This window comes from Vulpes lagopus, chromosome 3 (genome assembly GCF_018345385.1).
Source record: "Vulpes lagopus strain Blue_001 chromosome 3, ASM1834538v1, whole genome shotgun sequence".
Lineage (NCBI taxonomy): Eukaryota > Metazoa > Chordata > Mammalia > Carnivora > Canidae > Vulpes > Vulpes lagopus.
In genome coordinates this window covers 49,047,868-49,072,258 of record NC_054826.1, presented here as the reverse complement: position 1 = coordinate 49,072,258, position 24,391 = coordinate 49,047,868, and the positions used below count along the sequence as shown (strand labels likewise).

Here is a 24,391-nt window from a genome sequence, read left to right as displayed (position 1 = left end):
GTAGATCAAAGCGAAACAAATCAAAACTGAACGTCCCTGCCCCAAAGTTACACAACTTAAAAGTGGCAGAGCCTTCACTAAAAGCCGCGTCTTCCCTCAAAAACCAAATATGGCCCCTTGGGTATAGTGTCGTACACAGGGGGCTATGTGCTTGCCTATCTGTGTTTCTCCACTGCTCCACACACCATCCGTTAAGGCGTTCATCACCCCACTGCACCTAATAGGCAATGTATTGCAGGCCTTAGAGTCAACCCTGCTTGAATCCTGCTGGACGACCCACTTCACAGCTCTGCCCCTCAGAATTCTGAGGCTAACTGGTAGAGTCACAGAGTTGGAGGATTAAATGAGGTAGTACATGAAAAGCACCAAGCACAGTGTAGTCATGTGTTTAAGAACTCAATGTGCATTAGCTGCTATGACATTACTGACATTTTTTGGAGCACTTCCTATGTGCCAGGCACTTTGTACTAAGTTCTTAATGTGTGTCATCTAATTTAACTCTCATAACAACCCTATGAGGTAAAATTATCCATTTTATACATGAAGAAATAGGCACAGGATGACTTGCGCAGTGCAAAATGGAAGTGCTAGTCAAAGGATATGTGCATTTTATTTATTTATTTTTTAAAGATTTTATTTATTAATGAGAGACACAGGCAGAGGGAGAAGCAGGATCCATGCAGGGAGCCCGACGTGGGACTTGATCCCGGGACTCTAGGATCATGCCCTGGGCCGAAGGCAGGTGCCAAACCGCTGGGCCACCCAGGGATTTCCGGATATGTGCATTTTATTATTATTTTTTTTGATATGTGCATTTAAAATTTAGATACGTATTACCAAATTGCTCTTCAGAGAGGTTATATCAATTTACACTCCCACAACAATGTGCTACGAATGCCTGCTTTCCCACGGCCTTGCCAACATGGTGTGTTAAATACTAGGATTTTTGCCAATTTTTAAAAGAACTTTTATTTTTGTGTGAGAGAGTGCACATGAGCAGAGGGAGAAGCCAACTCCCCGCTGAGCAGGGAGCCCTATCCTGGGCACAATCCCAGGACCCTAAGATCATGACCTGAGCCGATGCTTAACTGACTGAGCCACTCAGGTGCCCCTTTGCCAATTTGACTGGGTAAAAAATACCATTCTTTAATTCACTTTTCTCTTACATGAATGAAATTGAGTGCTATTTGTATTTACTTTGCTCATTTCTCTATCAGGTGGTTGTTCTTTTTCATACCAGTTTCCAGGAGCTCTTTATATTTTAGGAGGATTAGCCTTTAGAGATGAGCTTTTTATGTAGTCTATAGAATTTGACTTGGCTTATGATGGTTTTGGCCTTAAAGAAGTTTTTGAATTTTTTGTTTCACATAGAATTTATCAGTCTTCAATTATGACTCCTGGATTTAGGATCCAAGTTAGAAAGGCCTCCTCACCCCCACCCCACAGGTTTTAAATGAATTGCTCCCATTTCTGCCATTTGTTCATTTACGCATTTTGAGATATATATATATATTGGCTTATGGTATGAGATACAGAGCCAACGTTCCTTTCTCCAGTTTCCCAGTTGTTCCAACACTGTTTTCTGAAGAATCCATCTTTTTCTCACTGGTTCTGGATGCTACATTTACCATAATTCTTAATGTTCGAATCTATTTCTAGACCTTCTGTTCTATTGTCCTATTTACACACCAAAATGACAATTTTATAGTTTTTTTATGTGTTTTAATGTGTTTCAATTAAATGCCCAATCTTTTTCTCCTCCGTTATATTTTTCCCCTAGAAAACTTAAGTATTTTGTTTTTTAACCTTATTGGTATGTTTTGAGATAGTATTATTTTTTTAATTTTTATTTATTTATGATAGTCACACAGAGAGAGAGAGAGAGAGAGAGAGAGAGAGAGGCAGAGACACAGGCAGAGGGAGAAGCGGGCTCCATGCACTGGGAGCCAGACGTGGGATTCGATCCCGGGTCTCCAGGATCACGCCCTGGGCCAAAGGCAGGGGCTAAACCGCTGCGCCACCCAGGGATCCCTAGTATTAAATTTTTAATTTTGAGGGCTGATAGCATCATGTTGCTTGCTGCTCAAGTTCAAGAACTTGGGTCTTTCTTTCCAGTTGTTCAAGTCTTCTGTGTCCTTCATGTTAAAGTTTTATCTAGACCCTGTACATTTTTAAGTTAATTCCTGGTGATGTTTTAAGATTAAAATCTTTTAAGGAAACTGACATTTTTCAGGTCACTGAAAAGTTTTGGATCCTCAGCAGCTCTCTATTTAGGACACATGACCTCGGGGCCCTTTCACATCTGGCTTCTTGCTGGAAATTCCTATGCAACTGACAGTCTCCATGAGGCAATTAAGAAAACATAGCTCCCTTTTTTGTTCCACCCTCCAACATGCTCCCTTCTAACAGAGACCCAATTTTAAGCCCTTAAACTAGAGGCCATCTTTGAAGGATAGATGTACAATGTGGTGACCCACACTCTGAATCACTGACTCCTGCCAATGTTATTTTGCTTCTATCACCTTGACCCACAGGTCCTGAGACTAGCTTTTCGTAACTACATCTGGTAGGTTTCAGCTTTAGTTCTGGTTTTCAGATTCTAGTCCCATTACCTCCCTCCTATCAAATATTCAAGTATTGCCTGTGACCTGGCCTGGTCCTTTAAAAGTATAAATTGTCTGAGTGCAAGAGCAGACTGGAGTTTGAATTGGGGCTATAAGTTGGGTCTGAGGTGAGTCCCTTATCTGAGTTTATTCTCTTTTGTAAAATGAACATGACCCCCCACTGCACTGTGCCACTGAGAGCAGAATTAACCTGACAGGAAAGCACCTAGCAGGGATCTAACAAATGCCAGCCACCCTAGCCTTCTAACAACCTTTTCTTATTCTAACCCCTTCAGCTGGGGTATTAAAGTATTTTCCAACTTTGTCTTTCTATCTAAAGAGCTCTTCTGGTTCTGCAATCACTATGAGTGAGGAGGGACAACTGAATGACCCATTTAACCAGGTGCTACCCACAAAATGTTTCCTGAGGACTATACTGACCCGGCTCACTCAGCTCCTTAAAAGTTCCCAGACCACGACAGAGGCTCCTGTGAGGAGTGGTTGGGATGGAGGTCAAGTCCATGAGAGGCCATCTCCACTTTGCTATCTGACAGCCCCAATGTCACTCCAATGAAGCAAAAAGAACTCCTTCAAGAGTCCTGATGTCATGAACACAAGCCTGTCAATTCTTCTCTAGCATGCCCTGTGGTATCTGTGTCCTTGAAGTATCTCAGCAATAAGGTACCTAGAATGCCTGGATGGGTCAGTCAGTTAAGCATCTGCCTTCGGCTCAGGTCATGATCCCAGGGTCCTGGGATCCACCCATCCACAGTGTCAGGCTCCCTGCTCAGTTGGGGAGTCTGCTTCTCCCTCTCCCTTTGCCCCTCCCCCTGCTCATACTTGCTTTCTCACTCTCAAATAAATAAGGCCTTTTAAAAAAAAGACTCTGGGCACGCCTGGGTAGCTCAGCAGTTGGGCATCTGCCTTTGGCTCAGGGTGTGATCCCAGGGTCCTTGATCAAGTCTCACATAGGCTCCCTGCAAGGAGCCTGCTTCTCCCTCTGCCTATGTCTCTGCCTCTCTGCGTCTCTCATGAATAAATAAAATCTTTTAAAAATATAAAAAAATTTTTAATTAATTAATTAATTAAATCTCTGTGTATATGCCCAGACTATCTCCTAGCTTACTTTGAATTACTAAACATATACAAGTGTTTAAAGTCAGGAGAGACTCAAAACAGTTTCCCTTGCCTGCCCAAAGAATCAAAGGAAAAAATACTTGTAAACGAAACTGTGCTCCGAACTATGAAGAATGCAAATGTTTTCACCAACAAGTAATTCTCCATAATAGCTACATTTCACCAGAGTACTGAAAATCAGCCCCAAATGTCCAAAATTTTAGCTCTTTGTGCCCTACACCAAGAAAGGGGCAGCACAACCCACAGTTCACTGTTGTTTTTAGTCTGGAATTTCTTTGCAGTGGGTTATCTTGCAGAGGAGCAGATGGTTACCCTTGGAAGTGATAGAAAAGCAACAGAGAAAGGAAGGGCGAAAACATGAGGCAAACAATTCAAAACCTTTTCATATTTTTTTTTATTTTAAATTACAAAGGATGTTGCATACACTGATGAATCTGTATCTGACTAGAAGTGCTGAGGGGTTGGAAGGTGACAGAAAACAAAGGCAACATTTGAATTGCCTTTTCTTCTGAAAAGAAAAACTGCACAACTATTAACCAACATTTAATAGAATAATTTTTAAACAGCTCATGCGTCAACAAGATAAAATTCTCTCTAGACAAAAGACAAGACTGAATCCAATAAAAAGTTTCATAGCTCCAGTTGGGGGAATGGGGAAACAAAACTACAGAATATTTATGATAGCATTACAAACAGGATCCTACGCCACTATGCAAAAGAGGTTGCCACATTGTATGAACAAATGCTCTGAATTCTTGCCCTTCCACTCTTCTCTTGTGACTTATGTGCGGTCAGCCCTAATATCACTGTTAATCACAAATGCTAATTATTGGACAAATCCTAGGGAAAGAAAGTAAAAAAAAAAAAAAAAGCAGGCAGTGGAATACAGTGTCATAAAAATGTGGTGGAAAGGCAGATACAGTACACACATACACATTTCTGTTATTTGGTTCTGAAAAAAACAAAGGGTGAAGGGCAAGACACAGTAATCAGTCCCGCTCCCATCCACCCAGAATTTAATTAACTACACCATTGTGTTTACATTGTTATGAAAGAGGCAAACCTAGTTCACCCAAACTTGGCACACTGAAATACCCAACTCTGATGTTCTTCACTAGTTACCAAGTCTTCAATTCCAAAGTACTATTTGGAAGTAGTTTTAAGGTTCTACTCCCTACTACACTCTAACCTCTCTTTTCTAAAGAAAATGGCAATTTGGCATAATTCAGTTCCTAGGTGTAATTTCTACAATTTTCGGTCAGTTTACTAAGCATGAGGATTATGCTTCAACACATAATCCCGCTTGCCTATGGAAGTGTAAAACTGTCAGTAGTACATTTTCATCATCTTTCCCCAACATGCTTATTCCTTAAAACGAAACAACCATTCCTACAGTTGACATTCATTGTTACATCCCAATGTGTTTGAAATATTAAAAAAACATGGAGTCATCTTCTCATAATGCCCTTATTAAGATTACAAAGATTACAAAAGAATCCACAAGTATTACGGCACTGTGTGAGACTTATTTATCATGATCCAAGGGAAGAACAAGACTGCAATTCTGTGCAAAGTTGTGGAAATGGCCTCAGTTCCATGGGAAATGGTATTCCACAATAGACTTCACTAGAAGGATAATTGAAACCTTTTACTTTAACACTGAAAGCATAATTCAATGCATTCTCAAAATTCAAGTTTCAAGATTTGGAGAGATGCTAACATTCTCTTACATAATTAATTAGAAAATACTTGAACAGAATTGTAGGAAGACTATATAAAGAAAGGGAACATAAGCTTTTGTTAATTCCTGCTGAAGGCAACTTGAATTTGTTTCTTAGAAAGTTAACTAAATCTTAGCAGCTAAAATATTTTTAAATGTATGGAATAAAGAAAAGCACATCCATTCTTGACATTTTGGTGAATAAACTAACAGCTTTATTAATGAAGGCAAACATCAGATAATTGTATGAATATTATATATAAAAAAAGAAATCCAAACTAACAGCATTGTATTTCAAAAGTACTGTACTTCTGTTTCTTTTAAAGAGACTTGTCATCTGTTTTATAAAACAAACAAAACGGGTATTCTTCTCCTAAAAAATTCTGGAAAGATGAAATAGTCAATTTCAAGCTGATGAACTGAACACACCTTTCTTTAAATGCAGACTATTGCTAAGGAGCAAATCAAGTCAAGCATCAGAAAGAAGATGTAGGACAAATTCATGAAAGTCAGAAACAAGGGATGTAGTGAAATTACTGCTAGTCTTTCCCTCTCATATTTAAAGACCATTCAAAACTGGTCTTTCATACAAATATAAAATAACTATAAAGAGAGGGAATTGGAAACCATACCCATCTGAAATCCTTCATGATGTTTTTATAATTGCTCTGATTCTCTTACCAAAAAGGTCAAAGTGAAAGATTTAGGAAGTGGAAGGGAATGAAGACGTTAAGTTTAAATGTACAAGTAAGGCACAATATAAAGCCACATCATAATCTGTCATGAAGGATATAGGAAAGGACAAGAATCATACATGGTACAGTAGAACAAGCAATCATATTGACTGAAAAAGTGTGGCACCCAATTCAAAACTCAGACAAGATCTTAACAAGAACAACTGGACAGCATGCTTTCATATGGAGACAAACTCTATAAAGAATCCAGTGTATCTGAAATGAGGAAGAACGTTTTTTTGTTTTGTTTTTTGTTTTTTTTTTTTAAATCATAGTAGTACTAGAGTCAAAGTTTATAATTGCTTTTGGAACAATGGGTTTATTTGAGGTGAATTCACAATGCCTTTACTTAAAGTAAGATTCTGGACTTCATTATGAGCTATCTGTATACCATGTATGAACACAGAAAACCTTTAGAGAACTCTTCTCTAATGATCTTCACCCAAAAATACATGCCACAATTTTCAAAAACAGAACATGTACAATTGTTGGGGTTTTTATGTTACCCTTATAAGATTTGTTTGTGTGATACACTAAACGAGTATATTTTAATGACAATAGAGGAAGCAGATTATTACTGGCATTAAAGTACAACCATTTCTAGACGGTTTTAAATGCCACAGAGTCCCCTGGTTAAAATGTAAAGCTGCACAGCTTGCCTATGTCATCTTTATGATAAAGTTAAAACAGCAAGAGGATTTAACTTTCACTCTACATTTTACTGCCAGGTTTTTATTTAGATCAAGTATCGCTGCAGCATTCTGACCAGCCCAGATTTAGCAGCAAATGGCAGGAATCATATAAAATGCAATTTTTTTTTTTAACAAAGTGCTTTTCTAAGATATACATACATATATAAATAGGTACAAAATAAAGTGTCAACATTAAAAAGCTCAACTATTTAAAAGCTTTTAACTATTTAACTTAAGTAGTACATATAAAACACTGAAATGCAAGGATATGGAATCTACTAAACAGATTCAAAGTCTTTTTTTTTTTTTTTTTTTGAAATGCAAGACCAAAAAATCAAATTCTGGTTTGCAGACAGGAAAAAAGTATCAAAAACCAGAATTCCTAACACAGCAGCTAGAAAGGGGCAATTTTATAAACCTCATCAGCTGAATCTCTATCATGAAGTGATTTTCACCTGATTGCAAAACTGCCACATTTTGGAACATGTTTCATTTTACTAAACACACTCTGTCAAAACTTCATATACTTCCAAGTTATAAGCCTGTGCTTTGACTTCTCCCATCTAAAAAAGAAAAACTTTAAACAATGAGCTTACATTCTTTTAAACCACTAGCTCTGAGCTTATCATCTGTTTAGCATAAATGTACTAACTAGGTACATTTCCATCAAGCACAAGAAAATCTTGTGCATCACAGTTTAGCTAAGGTGTTAAGACAATCCTTGGAGTTTCCTTTTCATGATGTCAAAGAAGCATATAAGCAAACATTGTTCAGTTGTTACTGTGTGTTTTAGAATCAAACTTTATAAGCAATAGCTTCATATGCTATGGCTTACAAATGGGGGTTGGGGGGAGAGGGGATAAAGTAGAAGAAAAGGAAACACACTATAAAGACAAAATATAATTAAGGAATAAATTCTCCAGGGGGTAATGGAGAAACAGTTGGAGAAATAGATACTTTCCCAGCAGCTGAAATTTTTGGTATTTTTTTCTGGCTAGATAGGATCTTTTTTAAAGTATAGTTTTTAAGCCACCAGTTTTCAGAGTTCAAAACACAAGATTTGAGAATCTAACAGTAAGAGAGACAGAATGGAAAGACCTGTGGGGAAGGTTTATAATGCTGCCTTGACACAAGAAATTTCTCATCAAGAGGTAAAGCTGTAACACAGTTAAAACACTGACTAATGAAGCTGTTTTATGTGAGCAAAAAAGAGCACCTAAAAACTAAATGTGTTAATATTTCTCAGTTCTAGAAATTATAGAAGAAGAATAAGTCACATGTAAGTTTGAAGAAGCTAATTTGAAAATACCTGTACAAAAATATAAAAATCTATAAATTGTTTTTGTTTTAAGCTTGTGTTCATCTTTGAAAATATTACATGCACAATAATACATCAATTGGAAAAGTGGCAACTAAAGAATTAGATATTTTTAGCTTTTTTCTTTCTTTACATATATATATATACATAATACAATAAAAATAATCTGTATTTTGGTTGTTTGGTGGAAGTATACTACAATAAGCTAAATAAACTTTTTTAATTTTCAAGGTCAAAAACTATTTCACCAATAGCTTACTAAAATGAAATATATTAAAATTTCCTACAATAAGTGCAGAAATAAAAAGACTTACAGACATCTAAATGGCCACCAACTTATCTACTATGGAAGCGAACTAGAGGAACAGCAAAATAATATTTGTGTGTGTGGATGCTCCTTCTGTAGATAATTGGACCCAAACAGAAATAAAATTCACAGTTCAGTAAGATCCCTAACCCTGACCTTTTCATTTTTCTTTTTTTTCTCCTTTTTTTTTCATACATTCATACAGTATCATGTAAGCTGTGCAAAACTTTACTTAGACTGGCAGTTTGCCATATCAGTTGCATTTGTCTTTGGTACAAAAAATAAAACAATCGCAATAATGTGCAAGTATTTGTCTTCTTCCGGTCAAGTACCGAAATAGGAGTTTTCTAGAGCCATCTTTTTTTTGTTTGTTTTTTGTTTTGTTTTTTATACAATACACAGACTCTGTGGCATATATCTACATTTCAACATAGTCCTATATACATTCAAAAAATTTGAAAAAGAGTTGGAACAAAAAAACATTTAAACCCCATAATTTTTCCATCTATATATCCTGTGTTTCCTCATTAGGGTTTTCATCATACAAAATATTACCAGTTTTATAGTTTCCCCAAAATACAAGGCACAAAGAATATGCTTTTTTTCTTACTTGCACAGACATTATATATATATATATATTTATATATATACTTATATATACCATATTGAGCTCTGAAAATGAACTTCTAATATGGCACATGGGTGTGAATGCTGGGTTGTGCCATGTACAAGTGAGATTAATGGTTGTGGAAAATCAGAACAAAAGTAGTAACTCTAAAAACAATCTGACTGTTTAAAAAAATGCTTCCTCAATTTTTTTGTGTGGTTCAGAGCATAAACCTGCCACAATTTGGCATTTATTAATATCTTCGCTCCTCCCAAATGTTTTACTTTAACAGATTTTTGCAATCTGTATCTAAACATTTACTTAAATGTGAGTTTCAATTCTGATGCCAGTAGCAGTTTTAACTATGGTTTATGCTCTGAAAATGCAATAATCAAGTATTTTGGATCATGCTTCACTTATGCTACTTAGTTTTTAAAACAATGTAACCTAATTGTAAATGTTTACATAATGCTAAACTGACATGCAAAACAGAATGAAAATTTACAATGAATAACGTGACAAACACAGACATTTCTGACCAGTGGTCCAATGAGGCTGATTACACTTTTGATGTTGGTATCCTTAGTCCTACAAGGCCTCCAGTGGGATTGCCTTCTGCGGTCTTCTCTAACACTTGGTTAACAAATTCTGAGGTTTGCCCAGCAACTGGGAGACCTGAAGAAAAAGAAATAAGGCACACTTAGGCACAGAAATGGAGAGGGCTTAAAGAGAAGGTGAGGAGTAGGCAGATCTAGGAGTGGGGGGTGCGGGGGGGGGGGGGGGACGGACAGACCCCAGCTTGATACTGGTCCCAGCCAAGTGCTCAGCTGCTCGCTACTGCAACCCAGAAATTCATTCTAGCCCCATTAGATTAGAAAGGTCAAACCAAGAATGAAGAATGGTAAATCAATATTTTAAAAGGGGGCAGACGGTAAGTAGTAAAGTCCAAATAATAGTCCAAACCCAAACTCCACACTGTCACAACAAGCACTGTTCCCCAACTGACCATGTTTGCCCTGTTGTGTCAGTCTCTTCCAACTGCTCTAGCCTCTGTATGTCTCATGAGTGGGCTTTACCCACACAACTGAAAACACTGGCCTGAAGGATGTATTCAGTCATTTAAAAAAATTTTTTTCAGTCATTTTTATAACTACTGGAATAAATTTGTATTTCTTTTTCTTCATTTTAAAGAAAAATGAATGAATAAAGTTGGAAGAGAAGGGGGAAAAAGGTGGGAGACAGTTTAAGTATGTTGAGTTTTTCATTTTTATCTTCCTCATCTTCTACAGCTGAGGTCAAAAGATACTTTAAATCAGTATGTCAAATAACAGAGCTAGTATAAGCATGTTTTAAAAGTAATGACAAAAAAATGATTAAAATGAGATAGAAATAGAAAAAGATTTAGGCATGGCTCATAGGAAGAAGTCACAAGATACTGTAAAAAACAGAGAACTGACACTACCTCAACCATGTCATTAAACGTAGCATGACCTATAAAGAACTTATGAAACTTAACACCCAAGAAACAATCCTGTCATGAAATGGGAAGAAGGCATGAACAGAAATTTCACAGAGAAAGACATAGACACAGCCAACAAGCACATAAGAAAATGCTCCGCAACACTTGCCACCAGAGAAATACAAATCAAAACCACAGTAAGATACAATCTCACACCAGTGAGAATGGCGAAAATGAACAAGACAGGAAACAACAAATGTTGGAGAGGATGCACTGTTGGTGGGAATGTGAACTGGTACAGCCACTCTGGAAAACTGTGTGGAGGTTCCTCAAAGAGTTAAAAATAAAGCTACCCTATGACCCAGCAATTGCACTACTGGGTATTTACCCCAAGATTCAGATGCAGTGAAATGCTGGGGCACCTGCACCCCAATGTTTATAGCAGCAATGTCCACAACAGCCAAACTGTGGAAGGAGCCTCGATGTCCTTCGACAGATAAATGGATAAAGATGTGGTCTATATATTCAATGGAATATTAGCCATCAGAAAGGACGAATACCCACCATCTGCTTCGACATGGATGGAACTGGAGGGTATTATGCTGAGTGAAGTCAGTCAGTCAGAGAAGGACAATCATCATATGGTTTCACTCACATGGGGAATATAAGAAATAGTGAAAAGGATTATAGGGGAAAGGAGGAAAAATGAGTGGGAAAAACTAGAGGGTGACAAAACATGAGAGACTCCTAACTCTGGGAAACTAACAAAGGGTAATGGAAGGGGAGGCAGGTGGGGGGGATGAGGTAACTGGGTGACGGGCACTGAGGAGGGTACTTGATGGGATGAGCACTGGGTGTTATATGTTAGAAAACCGAACATACATACATAAATAAATAAACATAGCATGACCAATAGTGGGACAAACTGATATATGTACCTCTTGATTGATGGAATGAGGAGGATAATCACCCATGATTCTTGGCAAGAAAATTTAACTGTATTTAGTCAGGAGGAAACAAACAACTCCAGATGTTGGGAAATTTTACAAGATCAACTACCTGAATTTTTCATGGAAAAAAATATGCTGGGAGACTGATCTAGATTAAAGGAGACAAAAAGATATAAATAATGCAATGATCCTTAACAAACAAACAAAGGCTATAAAGGACATTACTGAGACAACTGGAGAAGTTTAAATATGGACTCAATATAGATATTATAACAGTATTGAAGTACTTGAGTGTGATACTGGTATTATGCCTAAGAAAGAAAATATCCTTGTTCTTGAGAAATACGTGCTGAAATAGTTGGGGATGAAGGATTTGGTAGAAGTTACCTTCAAATAGGAATAAAAAATTTAGAGACAAAAATAAAGCAAATGTAGCAAAATATTAACAACTGGGAATTTAGTTTAATCATAAGCAGATGTTCATGTGCCATTTCTACTTTTCTTATAGAACTGAAATTTTTAAAAAATATTATTTATTTATTTATTTATTTATTTATTTATTTATTTATTTATTCATTCATTCATTCATTCATTCATTTATTCATGAGAGACACAGAGAGAGAAAGAGATGCAGAGACACCAACTCTTCTTGTATTTGTCCAAATATGAGAAGGTAGAGGGAGAAGCAGGCTCCATGCAGGGAGCCTGATGTGGGACTCAACCCCAGGTCTCCAGGATCACGCCCTGGGCTGAAGGCGGCGCTAAACTGCTGAGCCATCCAGGCTACCCTAGGACTGAAATCTTAAATGAAAAGTTAAGAGGAAAAAATGAAATATACATGTTATGCTATAGTTAAAATTTCATCTCACAAGACAAAAATACAGAGCTTATGAATTATCAGAGAAAACATATAAAACTGAAACTATAATAATGAATCAATTTTCATAAAGGAAAAAGCCATATGAACAAAGCCTAACAGATCTTTTGATGACAAAACTAAAATTAAATATGAATCAATAAATAAAAATGACCTAAGTTCACCTATTAAAGAAAGATTTCCAGTCTAATAAATAAAATCTAACTCTATGCTATGTGTAAAAATCTCAAAGTGAATTTGATGCTATACTTATCAAAATAAATTTTAACTTAAATATTTTTAAAGAGATGTATCTAATATAAAGTATTCAGAAAAACTGAAAATTAAAGGGTAGGCAAAGGTATACTAAGCAAATATAAATAATAATAAAGCTGCATTCATGATTGTAATATCAGACAGGATTGAATTCAGAGAAAAAGCTATGCTTCATAATGATAAAGATTATAATCTATAATGAAGATCTAGCAGTAAGGAATCCTATTCAAGCAAAACCACAGAAAATATGAGAAAAAACTGATACACATTAGCGAGGACCTTTCTCAATCTTAGAGTAAATGTACACCTACAAAAATAAAAAAGGAAAACAAGACCTAATTAAGATTACCTGATGGAACATAGTATGCAGTCTTAACACAAACAGAAAATATGTCTACTTTTCAAATGCCCAGAGAACAATTAGGTTGTAATAAACATAACAAATGTAAATAAATGTAATCATGTTAGATAACTAAAAAAGAAAAACTCTTAAATACATCACAAAAAAGAGAAATTAATAACAAAACTAGAAAAATAATAATGTCGACCTTCTGGAAAATTTTAAGTATTTCTCAAGCAGTTTTTTTTTTTAAGATTTTATTTATTTATTCATAGAGACAGAGAGAGAGAGGCAGAGACACAGGCAGAGGGAGAAGCAGGCACCACCATACAGAGAGCCTGATGTGGGACTCGATCCCGGGTCTCCAGGATCACGCCCTGGGCTGCAGGCGGCGCTAAACCGCTGCGCTCACCAGGGCTGCCCCTTCTCAAGCAGTTTTTGCAGAGTAAATCAAACCAAAAATTCAGGGGCATCTGGGTGGCTCAGTCGGTTAAGTGTCTGCCTTTGCCTCAGGTCATGATCCCAGGGTCCTGGGATGGAGCCCTGTATTGGGCTCCCTGATCAGTGGGGTGGTCTGCTTCTCCTTCTCCCTCTGTCCCTCCCCCTGCTTGTGCTTTCTCGTTTTCTCTCAAATAAATAAAATCTTACTAAAAAACACCCCAAATTTCAAAGTATTCAGAAAACAAGTATGACATATCAAAATTTATGACATATAGCTCAAGCAGCTCTCAGGAGAAATTTCAAAAGTTTTTAATTATATTAATGAACAAGAAAGAATAGAAAAGAAGTGAATTAAGCATCTAACTGAAGAAATAAGAAGAATTGAGGAATTCAAGAGCTGGTTCTTTTTTGAGGGGAGAAGTAGAACTACCTATAACTAACCAATTCAAGAAATGAAGGCAAACACACTAGACATAAAGAAATAAAAATGAAGCATTAGCCACGAATACAGAGGCTATTAAAAAACAAGACAATTTTTATAAATTTGAGGGCATGGAGGAAGTGGATAATTTTCTAGGAACATGTAAATTATCAAAACTGACTCCAGAACAGCTTGTAATCTAACATACAGAGAAAAGTTTTCAAAGAGTTAATCACAAAAACATACTAGACCAGATAGTTTCAAAGCTTGTTCTACCAAATCTTTTTTTTTTTTTTTTAATTTTTTATTTATTTATTTATTTATGATAGTCACAGAGAGAGAGAGAGAGAGAGAGAGAGAGAGAGAGGCAGAGGGAGAAGCAGGCTCCATGCACCGGGAGCCTGACGTGGGATTCGATCCCGGGTCTCCAGGATCGCGCCCTGGGCCAAAGGCAGGCGCCAAACCGCTGCGCCACCCAGGGATCCCTGTTCTACCAAATCTTTAAGAAAAAGAAACCCCGATTTATTTAAACTGCTCTAGGGAGGGACTCTAGAAAGACTGTTGTATGGCAGCACAGATTTTTAATCTCAATTCCCATTATAAAAACAGAGATTAGGGATCCCTGGGTGGCCCAGCGGTTTGGTGCCTGCCTTTGGCCCAGGGCGTGATCCTGGAGACCCGGGATCGAATCCCATATCGGGCTCCCGGTGCATGGAGCCTGCCTCTCCCTCTGCCTATGTCTCTGCCTCTCTCTCTCTCTCTCTCTCTCTCTCTCTGTGACTATCATAAATAAATAAATTAAAAAAAAAAGATTTTCAGTAGGACCTCAGGAGTGAAAAAAATAGTACTAATTTAAAAAAAAATAAAAATAAATAAATAAAAACAGAGATTAACTAGAAAACCCATAAACCCATGAAAAATATAACAAGTGACAATGTATCTTCAAAACCCCCAAAATTCAAAAGGGTGGAAACAAACTATCAAAAGCTACAAGACCTGTATGGTATTAACTTTACCAATACTTGTGCAGGATGAGTCAAGGGGATTAATGGGCCTGAGAACAAAAGAGTCTAAAATAGCCAACAAGTTACTCACTGGAAGCCACAGGAGACCAATATGAGAACAGCTGAAGCTGTGAGAGATTTGTCCAAATGAATAGGGAGTACAAAAAGTGAGTACAAGGTGAGTGTGAGAAGCCCCCAGGAAAAAAAAAAAAAAAGCCCACAGAAAGATGTTGAGGGGCTTGAGCAGTCTAGCTCTGTGAACTAAAAACTGACTAAATAGGACTCCCTCGTAGGACATGAACCAGGACTGGCAAGAATCAAAATTGGGCAAGACAGGCACAATACATATGAAAGAAAGAAATGGTCCAGATAAAAAGGAAGAGGAGCACAAAACAAGAAATTTCAGAAAACAGGCTGCCCTGTGCACCTGCCCAGCCACAAGTTGTTCTTCTTGCCCTCGCTGGACTGTGGGCTAGTGACATACAAGTGTACCAAAGAAATTCCCTCTCATCTTTTGCTTTTGAACATCTTTTGCTTTTGAACATCACTGCTACCTCCAATAAAGGCACTTGCCCACAAGTTCTTTTGGTTTTCTACCCACCTCCCCCAACCCCGCTGCCCCGTCTCCTCCCTACCTGCTTTGTTGAGCCCTCTCCCTTATTGCTCCCTCCATGTGGTTCCCCTGTGGCATGTGGTGACTTTGTTTTTCTAGGGTAAACTTTCTTCCTGCTCCTCTCCTGTGTCCCCTTCTTAGGATGGACTGAATCACCATCTCATAAATGAAAGCAAAGCATAGCTTTATATTAACTAAAAACAGAGGACTCTGTAAAGTTTGAAGTTAGAAAACCTATCCTGAAGTAAACTTTTCAAAGTTTAGAAGAAAGAGTTTTATGTGTATCAAGGTAAAAGAAATCCCAAAAAAAGTTACTTTAAGAAAAAAGAGAAGAAGATTGCTACAAACAATGAAAGTGTGCCTAAAAGATATATGCAAAAATGACCATATCATACGATTATTATCCCAAATAGTCACAATCCACTATTATTTCAAAATGAACTCAATGATTTTCAAAATGAACTAAAAGACATTAAAGAAAATGTTACATGAAAGAACTACAATAATCAGAAATAGAAAAACTCAGAAAAGAATGGGAAGAAAAATTTAATTCCTGAAGTTAAGACAAAACTAAAAGAACAAGGTAGCCTACAGAACAGGAGAAGGTATTTCCAAATGTCTTATCAGATAAAGGGCTAGTCTCCAAAATCTATAAAAAACTTATGAAACTCAAAGCGCCCCCCCCCCCAAATAATCCAGTCAAGAAATAGGCAGAAGACATGAACAAACATTTTTCCAAGAAGATACACAAATGGCCAACAGACACATGAAAAAATGCTCAACATCAATCAGCATCAGGGAAATACAAATCAAAACCACAATGAGATACCACCTGATACTGGCCAGAATGGCTAAAATGAACAACTCAAGAAACAACAGATGTTGACGAGGATGTGCAGAAAGGAGAACCCTGCTGGTGGAAATGCAAAATGGTGCACCCATTCTGAAAAAAAAGATGGAGGTTCCTCAAAAAGTTAAAAATAGAGTTACACTATGACCCAGCAATTGCGCTACTAGGTATTTACCTAAAGGATATACACATAGTGATTCAAAGGGGCACACACGCCCTAATGTTTATAGTAGCAATGTCCACAATAGCCAAACTATAGAAAAAGCCCAGGTGTCCACCAACAGATGAATGGATAAAGAAGATGTGGTATATACAAACAATGAAATATTACTCAGCCATCAAAAAGAAATGAAATCTTGCCATTTTGCAACAATGCAGATGGAACTAGAGGGTATTATGCTAAGCGAAGTCAGTCAGTCACAGTAAGACAAATACCATATGATTTCATTCATATGTGGAATTTAAGAAACAAACGAACATAGGGGAAGGGAAGGAAAAAAGATGAAAATAGAGAGGGAGGCAAACCATTAGGGACGAACTCTAGGAAATAAACTGAGGGTTGTTGGAGAGGAGGCAGGTAAGGGGAAGGGATAATTGGATGATCGGCATTAAAAGGGGGGGGCACTTGATCCATCAGCTGCATCACTAAATTCTATCCCTGAAACTAATAATACAGTATATTTTAACTAAATAGAATTTAAATAAAGCATTTTATTTATTTTTTAAGAGATTTTATTTATTTGAGAGAAAGAAAGAGAGCATGACCATGAGCAGGAAGGGGGCAGAGAGAGAGGGAACATCAAGCAGGGAGCCTGATGTGGGGCTTGATCCCTAGACACTGAGATCATGACCTGAGTCAAAGGCAGAGCTTAACTCACTGAGCCACTCAAGTACCCAATAAATAATTTTTAAAAAAAGACAAAACTAAAAATACAAGAGCAGCAAATAAACACAATTATGCTTTTAAGAGAAACAGAAGTGCAAAGGAGAAAGATTTTTAAAATAAAAAATAGACAAAATAATTGATCAAAAGTGAATATACCTCAGAAAATACTAAAGATAGGCAAAAGAAGATCCAACCCACAAATATTAAGTCATCAAAAAACAAAACAAAAACACAAATCACAAAACACAAAAACAAAAAGCAAGGGGGCCCTGAGTGAATCAATCAGTTAAGTGTCCAATTCTTGACTTCAGCTCAGGTCTTGAAAGGCTCTGCACTGGGTACCACACCCAGCTTAAAAAAACAACAACAACAAAAAAAACACCAAAGCACAGAAACAGTTCAAATACTAAAAAGAGGGGGGGAGGGGGAATTAAAAAAAAAAAACAAATACTAAAAAGATTTTAACTACATATTTAAAGAGCACAGTGCACACATGAAAACATCAACCTAAAATGACCAATTCCAAAACAAAGTCTAGTGAAATTACTGAGAATTAAAAGAAAAAGAAAAATCCTACTGACATCTTGGAAAAAGACCAAATAAGTTATCAGGAAAAAAAGTTACACAACTATTAGCGCCTTTTTTTTTTTTTTTGCAACTATTCACTTTTTTATTTTTAAGATTTTATTTATTTACTCATGAGAGACACAGAGAGAGAGAGAGAGAGGCAGAGAGACACAGGCAGAGAGAGAAGCAGGCTCCATGCAGGGAGCCTGACGTTGGACTCGATCCCAGGTCTCCAGGATTAGGCCCTGGGCTGAAGGCGGTGCTAAACCGCTGAGCCACACCCCAGCTGCCCAACTATTCACTTTTAAATAGCAACATTTTATGCCAAAAGAAAAAAAATAAAGAAACATATTTAAAATAAAGGAAATGTGAGTCAAGGATTTTGAGTCTGGTAAAACTGACTTTTTAGATATAAGGAGAATATTTACAAATTTATCAACATACAAAGTCTTTAAATTTAAAACTGAAAAAGTAAAAAGAATCTTCACTTGTAGTGTTAAGTTCCTCCCTCTACCTAACAAAGGAACTGAAAATGATTTCAAAGAACATGAAAGACAGAAATGTGCTGAAATAATACATAAAATATTAAAACAGCAAAAATCCATTTGAAAAAAACATCAAGCAAATTTACCAGGACTTCCTATTTGGGTACTGAATTAATTTATGCAGAGATATAAATTAACTGACTGCTTAGGAAAATATCGATATTTAGGATTTACTCTCTGCTAAGACTGTTCTTCACATAAATATAGTTTTGTTCAAAACAGACTTTTGACCTTTCATAGTGTTAATGTTTTATATAAATATATTGTCCTTAGTCCTGTTTCATTTTGTAATGTACTCTATTTTAATGTGTATTTAAAACACACAACTTTTGAAATTACTTTTGAAATTACTTTTGAAAAAGTAATTCTGTAAATATTAAAGTTGCACATTCATTTTACTATTCTGTAAGCTTACCTAGTCACTGTTTGTCATTTCTCAAAGCTTGCAAAAATAATTAACTACAGACTAGAAATAATCACTGAAATACCATATCATTTGGAATGCTGAAATGGAAAAATTAAATTTATTTTGCTAGCCAATTATATCACAAATAATTATCAGTTAATACTGTGTTGTGAACATGCAACTTAAGCATTTGACTTAATCTTAATTGGCTTTGTCCTGAACAAAATATTTAATTTTCTAAAATACGAATGATGGATTACAGGAACAAGGTAGAAATAAAACTCTTTTTAAAAAAAATTTATTTTATTTTATTTTTTTAAAGATTTATTTATTTACTTGTTCATGATAGACATAGAGAGAGAGAGAGAGGCAGAGACACAGGTAGAGGGAGAAGCAGGCTCCATGCCGGGAGCCTGACACAGGACTCGATCCCGGGACTCCAGGATCACGCCCTGAGCCAAAGGCAGGCGCTAAACCGCTGAGCCACCCAGGGATCCCCTAAAACTCTTTTTAAAAAATTTTAAATGGTTAAGATATAATATGGTAACACTGACTACTAATACTGAGTACTGAGAATTTATATGCTCAGCAGGGTGCTAAGTGCTTTATATGCACTCTTCTCATTTAATCCACCCAATTGTCCATATTTTACAGATGAATAAAAGTAGGTTGAGGGAAATGAAGTCACTTCCCTAGGGTCCTCATGCAGTAAGTGGCAGGGCCAGGAGTTAAATCTAGAACTGATTTCAAATACTCTGATTTTAACTACTACAATAAACAAGCTTTTGCTTTTCGAAAACATGATTTTAATTTTTAGACCACTGCTATTGCTAAAGCCACAGAGAAATCTAGTCTTTTTTTTTGGTAAAAAGATAGGAACAAGGCATGCAGATCTAAGGTCCCTTAAAATAAAGAAAATGTTTCAAAGAGGAAGATAAATGCTCAAAACTGTCAAATGTTACAAAGAATGTCAAGAAAAAGAAATTCTCAAGTCAGCCTACTGGATGAAGCAAGCAGCACACCACATGTGAACTATTCAGGTCAAATACTACAGGGATGGGTGTCAGATGATAGGGCTAAGTCATGGTGTTTGGGGGTAGTGTGAGCACTGGAACTCAAAGAACTTACTTCGATATCTCGTTTGGCCATTTATTGATTGTATGACTTATGGCAGGTTACTTTAGTACCTTGCCGCGTTTTCAATTCCTCATTTGTAAAGCCAGCATAATACATACCTCCCTTACAGAACTGTGAAAGTAGATGACTAACCAACCTTAACAGACAAGTCCTGGATCGTAGTTAAGTACCTGGTAAATACTAGCTGTTGATCCCTTCCCTAACACCCAAGGAATCCTTTCTGGGCCCTTGATCTCTCGTTTAAATCTTCTCCATTAGCCTTCAAACATGAATGTTGTCCAATTCATGAAACTGTTTTGTCAGGTTCTACATGCATTGCTAATTTAATGATCCCAACTTGTCCTTCAAAAACACTAGAATACTTCACACTTAGTATGAGCACAATGCTGACAAGAGAAACTAATAATTTCAAAGACCGTGAGAAACTTAACTAAGCGCATGGAAGCATTCAATGTGTACTGATTTTTTTTTTAAAGATTTTATTTATTCATTCAGAGAGAGCGCGAGAGAGGCAGAGACACAGGCAGAGGGAGAAGCAGGCCCCACGCAGGAAGCCCGATGTGGGACTCGATCCCAGGTCTCCAGAATCACACCCCAGGCTGCACTAAACCACTGCGCCACCGGGGCTGCCCCATGTACTGATTTTTAATTAATGAAAACACAATCATTTTGGTAGCTGTGAGAGGTATTTCTGTGTAAACAGAAATAAACTATTGCTCACTTCTATCTAAACATCTTGATTTCTGGGATCCCTGGGTGGCGCAGCGGTTTGGCGCCTGCCTTTGGCCCAGGGCGCGATCCTGGAGACCCGGGATCGAATCCCACGTCGGGCTCCCGGTGCATGGAGGCTGCTTCTCCCTCTGCCTTGTCTCTGCCTCTCTCTCTCTCTCTTTCTCTGTGTGACTATCATAAATAAATAAAAAAATTTAAAAAAAATCTTGATTTCTTTACAGCAATTGCCACAATATTATATTTTTTCCTGTTAATTCTTTGTTTCCATTTTTAGACTACAAGCTTCGTAAGAGTAGTAACCAAATCTCTATTATTCATCCCTGTGTCCCCAACACTTGGCACATAGCAGGCTTTGAAGAAACTTTGATGATTGACCTTTTAGTAAACTAGAAGTTAGAAAAAATATTTTAACAAAAATTAAAAAGAAAAAATCCAAGATATTTACAATTTTAAAAAATAGGAACAATTTATAGTGTTTGTTGCTCTAAAATTCAGGTAAGTAACTAGATAATCATTAAAAAGTAAGCTCTAATTTTTTTTAAGTGACCTGATTGAATATACAGTCAGTATTCTGGGGAAAAATGAACTGGAATAAAATTCTCAAGTAACCTAAGTTTGCCACTCTACACAATGACTACATAAAACCCATTTTTTTTGTTTTGTTTTGTTTTAAAGATTTTATTTATTTATGACACAGAGAGAGAGAGAGAGGCAGAGACAAAGGCAGAGAGAGAAGCAGGCTCCATGTAGGGTGCCTGAGGCAGGACTTGATCCCAGGACTCCAGGGTCACACTTTGGGCAGAAGGCAGGCGCACTCAATCACTGAGCCACCCAGGTATCCCAAGAACCCGTTTTTAAAAGACAGTCCTAGAATAAATATTGCTAAACAAAGAATATATAAAACAGCTGAGCCAATTTTATGATGCTTCAGGGTTTTCATGGATTGCACTATGCTGCAATGTCCTTGGGATGCTACTCATCTGTAAGGTGATTTGCTTCTATGGCAGCTAAGCTCTTGCACCTCTAGAGTTCTCATGTCTATATTAGCTACCTCTCCTTTCTCTGCCTGGTATTGCTCTGCCTGACTTCTGGATGTCTGCCTCTCTGTTCCTCTTCACGGTATATAATCCGTTCAGGGAAAAAACAGATAATTAAGTTTGCTAAAATCCCACGAAATGTATTACTGAGTAAAACATACAGGTAGAAACCTCTACCAAAGTATAAATTGCAGGCTTGAGAGCTCAGGGATCTTTATTTTTCCCATAAAAGGTTAAAGTTGCTGGAAGTTCACCTTTCCTAAGTGTTAAAATAGTTCAATGATTAAGTCTAAATAACAAATTGTGGTAACCAGCAGTACATATTTATAAATGAAAAACCTGAAAAGAAAACAACTTGTAAAGAAGAGTAACTACGATAAGAACATTTGAGTTTTTTCTTAAAAGAATGTTTAATATCTCCTTAAATCATGTATCTTATGCTACATCTTATTGTTATGAATTTAATATTATTCTTACCAAGAGTATCTTTAATGAGTATTTCAAGCTTCTGCCCCATGTTGGGTCCTCTCTCCTCTCTTGGATTCTGTACTCGGTTTACAATCTCTTGCTTGATGGAGTTGATTACAAACAATAAATTATCTGTAAGACAGAACAAGACACTTGGGACATGTCACTTTAACATGGAAGAATTTGCTTTTTATTGTGTAATTACAGTTATTCAGTTAAAAATGGTGAATTTGTAAGAAAATATTAAGTAGTGATGGTTATGTTTTTTTTAATTTAAATTCAGTTAGTCAACATATAGTAGTACATCATTAGTTTCAGATGTAGAGCTCAGTTACAAGCTTTTTTATCCAAAGAAACTAATTTCAAATGATGTGCCACTTTTGATAACATATTGTAGACATGTATCAATGTCTACTATCCTGTAAGCAACTTGACTTATTTGTCTTTATGGCTTTAAGAGCTATAATACCTGTATATTGAATCATAGGATCTTAATAAATGTTTATTAAATAAATCAAATGAAGTCCTTCAAGTCCTCCAAAGACAAAACTTTAAAAACAAATATCCCTAAGCTTAAGAAGAGAGTTAATCAAAAGTAAATAGGAGGTAAATAATAAAAAGCAGAAAACAATAAAACACCAGAAACATACAACAGAGAAAGTTAACAATGCCAAAAGTGGTTCCTTAAAAAGGCTAACAAAATTGATAATCTACTCCCATCCCCATCCTCAGCTAAAGAGATCAGTCACCTGTATCTGGAATGAGAAAGGGGGTTATCACTTAAGAATCTAGAGCCATTGGAAGGATAATAAGAAAATGCTATGCCAACAGATTCAACCACTTGGTAAAAATGGTCATATTTCTTGAAAATGTAACTTAACAAAATTGACACTAGAAGAAATGAAAAATCTGAATAGCGTATTTGGAGTAAAGGAATTAATTTATTCAAAAATATTCCCAAAGGAAAACCCAAAAGGTTTCAATGGAAAATTTTATCAAATATACAATGAAGAAATAAAATTGATCTTATTAAACTTTTCAAAAAAGAGGAAGACAGATCATGGCCCAATTCACTCAATAAGGCCAAAATAGCCTGAATATCAAAACCTGGCAAAGATATTACAAAAAAAAAAAAAAAAAAAAAAATCACAGACCACTTCTGAATACAGGCACACAAAACCTTAACAAAATATTTGCAACAGAATCCAACTTAAAGTTTTAAAACACAACCTTACAGAATATTTGTAATAGACTCTAATATAAAAAAGAAAATACATCACAACCAAGTTGAGTTTATTCCAAGAATGCAAGGTTGGCTTAAATTCAAAAGTCAATTAAAAAAAAAAACACAAAAACACAAAAGTCATTTAATGTAATTCACCATATTAAGAGATAAATATGTGATATATTACCAGAATAAAGGAGAACATGATTGCTCCAAAAGGTGCAAAAAAAGACCACATGATAATATTCAACACCCATTTATAAGAAATGAAACTAGGAAAAAAGAGAACTTTATTTAAAGTGATAGAAGGCATCTTATCTTACAAAAAAGCCTACCACCAACATCATACTTTAAGGTTAAAGGTTCCCTACTGAGATTGATTTATTTTTCTTGCCTTATTACAATACCTAGGACATTGAATACGCATGGTGATTGCCTTGTTTGCAAATGCATAAGTATCAGCAAAGAAGAAATAAAGGCAATCCTATTTGCAGATGATGATTGCTTATACAGAAAACCACAGGGCATCTACACACCTACCACCAGAACTAATAAACAAATTTAGCAAGATAATGAGATACAAGAATAATACACAAAAATATATTTTATATATTAGCAGCAAAGAGTTTAAAAATAAAATTTCAAAAATGATTCCATTTTTATAGAGCACCAAAAAATATAAAATACCTAGTAATAGATCTAACAAAAGATATTAAGCATTGTATACTGAAAACTATAAAACAAAGCACAGAGAAATTAAAGGAGACCTACAAATGGAAAGAGATACCAAGTTCATGGATTAAAAGACTCCATTTTATTAAGATGGTAATTCTCTCCAAATTGATCTACAGACTAAAAGCATTGGCAATCAAAATTTCAGTAAGCTTTTAATGTTAAAAGTGATACCAAAATTTACATGGTCATGTAAATAACCTAAAATAGCCAACATAACTTTGAAAAAACAAAGTTGTAGGATTAGCAAGAATTTACACTTACCTGACTTAAGATTTACTATAAAACTACAGTAATCAAAATAATTTGTATTCACATAAAAATAGAC

At 36.1% G+C, this 24,391-nt stretch overlaps 1 protein-coding gene across 4 annotated transcripts in view; it reads right to left on the bottom strand.

The window, feature by feature from the left end:
• Positions 1 to 6,438: 6,438 nt before the first annotated feature.
• The window catches only part of CREBRF (CREB3 regulatory factor), a 59,783-nt gene continuing 41,830 nt past the window's right edge, over positions 6,439 to 24,391 (bottom strand). For all 4 annotated transcript variants that reach the window (XM_041748160.1, XM_041748161.1, XM_041748162.1 and 1 more), the window contains exons 8-9: positions 22,116 to 22,238; positions 6,439 to 9,793 (exon numbers count right to left, since the gene is read on the bottom strand). In XM_041748160.1, the coding sequence (XP_041604094.1) occupies positions 9,678 to 9,793; positions 22,116 to 22,238 (239 nt within the window). In that variant the 3' untranslated portion in view covers positions 6,439 to 9,677. The remainder of the gene's footprint in view (positions 9,794 to 22,115; positions 22,239 to 24,391) is intronic.